Below are 7,169 nucleotides of genomic sequence, written 5' to 3'. Positions count from 1 at the left end.
GTGGCGCCGGCGTTTTTCAACCCGAAGGTCATGGTGTTATAACAGTAGATACCAAAGGGCATTATGAATGCCATCTTATCTTGGTCAGTAGGATCAAGGGCAATCTGGTGATAGCCTGAGTAACAGTCTAGGAAGCAGAGCAAAATGCTCCCTGCCGTTGAATCTACGACTTGGTTGATGAATGAAAGAGGAAAGGGGTCTTTAGAGCAGTGCTTATTCAGGTCGGTATAATCAGTGCACATTCTCCATTTGCCAGTTTTCTTTCTTACAAGGACTAGATTTGCTAACCAATCGGGATGCTTACATTCACAGATGAATCTGACAGCAAGGAGTTTATTCAATACTGGCCTAATGGCCTCCTTGCGATCTTGGGCGAAGTGACGGAGTTTTTGCTTGACCAGTTGCGCAGACTTGCTCAAGTCCAAAGAGTGCTTAGCCAGCTCCCTAGAGACATCGGGCATATTGGATGGCATCCACACGAATATGTCCGAGTTTTCCTGGAGGAAACTGGTGAGCGCAAGTTCCTATTTCTCTGAGAGGTCGGCCCCTATGAGGGCCATCTTGGTTGGGTTTTCTAGGCCGAGGCAGATCGTTTTGACCCTTGGGTCCGGTCGTAGTGCCATGGTCGTCGACTCCATCTCAGGGATCATGAGCTGATCCTTCCTCATCTTCTAGGCCTCGGCTACCATAGCGGTGGCCTTGGCTGATAACTCCAGGGCTTCGGCGAGCTGAACTGCCTCGATATCACATTTGTACAATGGCTCCACATCACCGTACATGGAGAGGACTCCGTTTGGGGCTGGCATTTTGAGGACGAGGTAGGTGTGATGCGGAATTGCCATAAACCTTGCCAGCATGGGCCTACCAAGGATGGCGTGATAGGAAGTCTTGAAGTTTGCCACCTCAAATGTGAGGTGTTTGCTGCGGTAGTTAGCCTGTGTGCCAAAGGTGACCGGTAGAACAACTCGGCCAATCAGGTTGCCAGGAACGATGCCATAAAAGGGCTCCTCGCAAGGATGGAGCCTCTCGAAGTTGAAGTCCATACGCTTCAAGGTCTCGGTGAAGATTATATTGAGTCTGCTACCACCGTCGATCAGCACCTTGGGGAGTAGCGCCCGATCTATGGTTGGGCAAACCACCAGCGGGTAGGACCCGGGATCTAGGATGTGGACCTAGTGATCTTGCCTGGAGAAGATTATGGATTGCTTAGACCAGCATAGATACTGGACTGGTTGTACGGAGACAAAGTTCACCTCTTGCTAACGTAGTTTCTACTGGAGGTTGCTGCAAAAAGCGTTGTGGCCGCCCACAATGATGTTGACTTGGCGCTCTGGTCGCTGGAAATCCCCATTCTGGTTAGCACCGGGCCATTGGGTGTCTTGATGCAACTGGTCATGGCGCTTCTCTCGGTCTTGGTCGTCGTGGTCGTCATGCCTGCGATTGTCACGGTTGTCATGGTCATCACGGCATCATGGCGGTGATCGCAGTCGTCATTGTAGTGGTCGTCGTGGTGGCGATTGTTGCGGCCATCATGGTGTCGGTAGTCATGCTTGTTGTTATCGCGACGATAGTCACTGCGGCATGCTTGCTTGTATTCCACCAAAGTGTCGAGCTCTTTCTTCAGAACTGTGCAATCCGAAGGGTGTGACGTGCGTCTTTGTGAAAGGGGCACGGAGCACTGAGGGTTCCATCAAACTCTTCCCTGTTGAAAGTGCTCTGTCTAGCCAGATCACTTTTAGCAGCATAGACCTCTAGGGCCCTTTTTCATAGTCGGTGTTCCGGGCATGATCGGGTTCGTGGTGGGTTGGCTGATCATAGTCGTCAGCCGCGCGCTGTTTAATGTTCTCGAACTGAACTTTTGCCGCCTCTTCAATGTTAGCTTGTCTATTGACAACTTCCATCATATGCTCAACCATCTTTGGGGCTGCCTCATATAACTTCTCGAACATGGGATGGTTTGTCAAATTGGAGCGGAAATACCAGATAATATCAAGGTCTTCAATGCCAGCCAGTATGTTGCGGTTCTCGAAGAAGTGATTGGCGTATTCTCAAATGGTTTTGCCTATCCTTTGGCGGACTTGGCCAAGCTTTTCCCTATTACTGGGTCGGCTATAGGTAGCCTGGTAATTCTAGGTGAAAGCTCTAGCGAGCTGATCCCAACTATCAATGTTGTTCGGAGGGAGATTTCCAGCCATAGGAGCGGTGCTGAGCCCATTGCCACCAGGAAGTATGCGGACATCTGGTCGTAGGTGCCATTGGCAGCTCTCACCATGGTACTATATGTCTTGAGCCAGATGGTGGGGTCGGAGCGACCATCATACTTTTTGTTGATGGCTGGCTTGAATGTGGCTGGCCAATCGACAACCCGAAGGCGTGGAGTGGAGGCAGTGAAGCCGTCAATCGTCGTGTCATTGTTGAAATCGTCAAGGTGGAGCTAGGTGGGTGGAGCCCTGCGGCGTTCGTCGTAGTCGCACCTGGGCTGGTAGTAGGTGTCGTCAGGGGCGCCATAGATGTAGTCATAGTCGGCGTGGTGACGCATCTCATCTTCCAGGTGACAGCGGTCCCGCGCTCGATGTCGCGGTTGGGCACAGGAGCGTCGTAGTTGCAGTTGTACTTGGTGCGACAGCGGAGCTTGGCCTCCGCACGCTCACTGTGTTGGTTGTTGAGGTCCTTGCGGATGTCGTGATGCTGTTGGAGGTCGCGTAACTCATCACGAAGATTACGTTGTGGGCTTGGTCGGCCACGATCGTTGTGCTTGCCTCCCCTATCATGATGGCGGTTGTCATTGTGGCCATGCTGACGGTCGTTGTACGCAGGAAGGTTGGTGGGTGGGTTGACAGGTTGGATAGCATTTTGCTCTACCTCCTCTTCGCGGATTGGCTCCATCCGATCACCTGTGCGGTCGTCTCGGCGGTGGTCGGATATGCTATTCCCAGACCGGCTTCGAGAGTGCCGGGAAGTTGTGGACCGAGAATATACAGGTCGATTGTTGAGTTGCTCTTCGATCAAGGCATTGGCGACTTGGAGTCGCACCTGGATCCGTTGGACCTGGTCTGAGTCTGGGAGATTCTCTAGGTCGGCGACAACTTCTCCTAGGTTGGCTTGGGGTGTGGCAAAGACGTTGTGGCTGGCCTGCTCAAGATCGGCTAGAAGATTGCGGGCATGTATAGGGTGCCAGCATCTGACCCGAGCACCACCTTGGTTGGGGTTGTCGCGGTCATCGTGTGGCTGATGACGCTGGTCGCCTACTGCATTGGCGTTAACAACAGGTGGCTGCTGAGCATCAAGTTGGTCATGTTGTCGCCGTGCTGCGCGATGCTGATTTCTGGCATTTCGGTCTTCTTCTTGAGATTCTGTTTCACCATCTAGAGGTGGCTCATCAATTGAGACCATGAAAACTTCATGATCTGCTGTAAAGGAGTTATTTTCATCATCACTGCCATAGGAATTTGGCATCAGGGTTATGCGAGGCACCTAAAATTCACCGTAGTCCAGAAACAAGGCAAGTTTGGGCGGGTCTCCAAATTGGATCCGGAAAACCTTGCTGAGCTTGGCAGAGTACTCGGCGGTCAAGTTTCGTAGACCGAAGGGGGACATGGGACGAACCCTTCACCGACCTTGTTGAACACAGCGCCACCTCAGACATATATATGCACTCATCAATGGTGTTGTTGATGCGATCTAGCCCCGCGGTCAGGTCGGAGGGTGTGGGTGGGCGGGCGACAACGAGTAGACCTAGAACCTTCTCGAAGAGAGAGAGTTCGCCGACTTGCTAGGCAAGCGGTGTGACGATCCTTGAGCGGAAAACTTGTCTTGCCGGAATGAATTCGACGAAAGCCGAGCTAGTGGAGGACGCCGAGTCAACGAAAGAGGCGGTCTGATCGAAATCCGCCTGTTGGGGGGAAATATTAACGATCTCCTAAATGCCGCTTAAAGGAACAAACATGAAGGCCCAGGCCCATCCAGGATAACGAAATCGCCGTCAAGCCCAACATGAGTAAGACTCTGCCTCGCCCGACCGCGGTCTCGGGGTCGGGAGCGTCCGACCTCCCGCCGCGAGGCTCCGCCTCGTTCGACCGCGACCCCGGGGTCAGGGGCGCCCGACCCCTCGCCACAAGGTTCCGCCTCGCCCGACCTCGAGCACAGGGGTCGGACTCATTGGGGCCCCCAGGACGGATATCCCCCTTGGGTGCGGACCTGGTGATCAAGGTAATGATCCCGTGGGTCCCCCTTGTCGACCTTGTCATAAATGCGCCGCAGGCCTGGCAGGAAGAAGGATGACCGCGTTCCTCACGCAACCCGCTGCACGTACCCATGCACGACCACACTGTACAAGGTACAGTGCTGGCGGCTTCCTTCCATTCGCCGCAGGGTACTAATGGCCTGCGCCGACCGGAGCAGAGGGAAGACTCGCCCGTCCTCGGGCCCCGCGCGCCCGGCAGCGGGGATGTGACGCCCTCTCTCCAAAAGCCATCATCAGGATGGCGGCATCCGCCGTCCCTCCCAACGAACACCGGAGTGACGACGAAAACACCTTCATCATAACCCGACGCCTATGGACACTGAAGAACCTATCTGTAGGGCGCGACGACAGATGGTGCACGGCCGCACCCGTCCTCTAGCATACGCGCCGGTGCACGTCAGGGGCCAGCAAGAGCGTCGGGCGCCTAGGAACTTGGTTTCTCCCTTCTTGCCATATTTTACCATACTACGTTTAAACTCATACTGCCCTCATCACCCGGTCTCAGCTGTAACCCCGGCAGCTATTGGAGGTATGCCCTAGAGGCAATCATAGAGATGATGATATTCCATTTGTATCCATGATTTGTATGTTGTGTTCATTGAATATCCATTAAAGGCTACTTGAATTGATTTGCAATTATGTGAATTGTATGTGAAACTCTTTACTTGTATGGTTATTCTAAAGTTATCCCTAGTCGGAGTTCATGTGAGGACACACATGAATATTAGACTAGCACATGTATTAGTTGATGACTATGTTTCACAAGTCATGGACATGGAGATGTTGAACTAATAATGTGGACACATGTGGAGACATGTGCTAGGACTGACCCAGCACGAGAAGTAGTTCTCTCTTTAAACAACATATACGATTTGTCCATAGACCTGAGATTGTCGCATGTATTCTAGATGTGGATCGACCTACTTAGGGGCTATCAAACGCTACGCCGTAACAGGGTAGTTATAAAGGTAGCTTTCGGGTTTGTCAAGAAGCATGCTATGAGACATGGTCAATCAAGATGGGATTTGCCCCTCTCTGATTGAGAGTGATATCTCTGGGCCCCTCGAGTGATCGGATCCGAAAATGCATGGCCATGCTACGTATGGTTAAGAGTTAACCTACAAAGGGATTCCGAATCACAGGATCGAGAAAGAGCAGTCGGCTTGAAGCTAGACCAAATATCGTGAGGCAAAGGGAATAGCATGTATATTATGTTGTGATGGTTCGTCTGATATGATCTTCGTGTGCGTATAGGAGTTGGCACATCTTGCTAGAGGCCGCTACTGACTATTGGGCTGAGTAGGAGTACTCGGGCCATGTCTATACGTATCCGAACCCATAGGGTCACACACTTAAGGGGCTGGAAGCCCAATTCGGATCTGATCCGAGTTGGATTAGGTTTAGAAGTACTAATGGGCCTCGGACCCAGAGGCCCGTCAGGAACCTCTATAAATAGAGGGGTGGGGGCGCCCTAGGGTTTACACCTTTTTGGCGAAACAGACCTGCCGCGCCTCCCACGCCCTCGCCTGTTGCAACTCGTGGATCTAGCAGTCCGGCTTGCGACGCTTCCTCCCTGCACGTGTGGATACCTTGGAGGTGTTGCGCCTGCAGCACTTGGACGAGCCGCCGACGAGCCACGACGAGCCGACGACGAGCCGCGGCACCGGAGGCGATCTTGTTGCACGCGTGGACGAGCTGCTGAGAAGCTGCTGGACGTGATCGACTACGTACGACTACCTTGATCGACTACGTACGACTACGTGATCGTCTTCACTGCATCGACGCATATCTACATCTTCCGCACTAGTAGTGCGTCGAGTGGTAATCCCGTGATCCTTATACGGCAGTTCTTCCTAGTTATACACGGTAGAATTTTTGATTTGCGCTAGCGTAGCCTACCTCATATCCCAACAGTGGTATCAGAGCCGTAGCTACTTAGTTTTGGATTCGGGATGTGTGCATAAGGAGATATGCGAGTTTTCCTTTTGATCTATGTCCTGGTTTCGTGCCCTTGCTGCAATGGTAGTGTAACGACATACTCCTACCGGTCGGTTTCCGCCATCGGAGTTAAGTGATACACGTAAATCCAGTTGCAGTGAGCGAAGATCAATATGATTGGTCGAATCAAAATCCAGGGTCATACGCCAGGCGCATTAGATGTGCAATAGTAGATGAGATCTACTGCCGGGGTCGGGATTTTGCTGTTTGCGTATGCTTCGGTAAATCAGCCCTAACTTTTCAGTACGATCTCGGATCGGGGCGAATTTTATATGAAAATTGATCTACAGAAAAAGTTACACATGAAATTCAACACGCCGTTTTCGGCGAAATTAGTTTTCCGAAATTCGGCTTGGAAGATGGAGTTTTGGGCATCCGAAGTTTGGAATGTTAGGATGCCTAACTCTGTTTTGCAGGATGTATGTTTGTATCTTGTGATCAGTATGGCCCCCTTGTGTATGTGATGCATGTGTGTAACTCATTCGTGACCTGCGTGTCGCGCGTACGGCAACACGGCAGGAGCCATATGTGTTGTCACTTTATTGTATTTAATGGTCTGCGTACCAATCTATGATGATCCAAGCAACTATGTAATCTTCATTACTAGATTCTTTACTAGCTATTAGGCGTAATAGCATGTTCTAGTTCTTGGAGGACTCATCACCAGGAGGATGGCGCACATGGAACATGGAGATGGAGATCACCATGGTGAACAGGTTCTATGGAGATGGAGATCACCATATGAAAACGGGCCATACTGTGTCACAACTATGTGAATGCTATTCTGTTTATGTTTTACTTTCTGCATGCTGTGATGTTAGAAGTAGAATGATCCCTCACAAAGTTTAAGTTAGTATGCCCTCCCAACTAAAACTTGCACCGTCCCATGTCTTGTACAATTAGTGGTGGGTCTATGAAATTAGGGTGC

The 7,169-nt window shown here is 51.4% G+C and overlaps 1 protein-coding gene across 1 annotated transcript; it reads right to left on the bottom strand.

Moving 5' to 3' along the window:
- Nucleotides 1-671: 671 nt before the first annotated feature.
- Nucleotides 672-1,043, bottom strand: LOC117861762 (uncharacterized). The gene has a single exon (XM_034745306.1). The coding sequence runs from the start codon at nucleotides 1,041-1,043 to the stop codon at nucleotides 672-674; it is 372 nt and encodes a 123-aa protein (XP_034601197.1).
- Nucleotides 1,044-7,169: the final 6,126 nt, after the last annotated feature.

Source organism: Setaria viridis, chromosome 6 (assembly GCF_005286985.2).
Source record: "Setaria viridis chromosome 6, Setaria_viridis_v4.0, whole genome shotgun sequence".
Classification (NCBI taxonomy): domain Eukaryota; kingdom Viridiplantae; phylum Streptophyta; class Magnoliopsida; order Poales; family Poaceae; genus Setaria; species Setaria viridis.
The sequence above is the reverse complement of the archived record's forward strand: the minus strand, read 5'-3'. Positions and strand labels throughout refer to the sequence as shown.

Coding starts and splice junctions, on each gene's coding strand:
- LOC117861762 (XM_034745306.1), bottom strand. CDS start 1,043: ATGGACTTCAACTTCGAGAGGCTCCATCCTTGCGAGGAGCCCTTTTAT.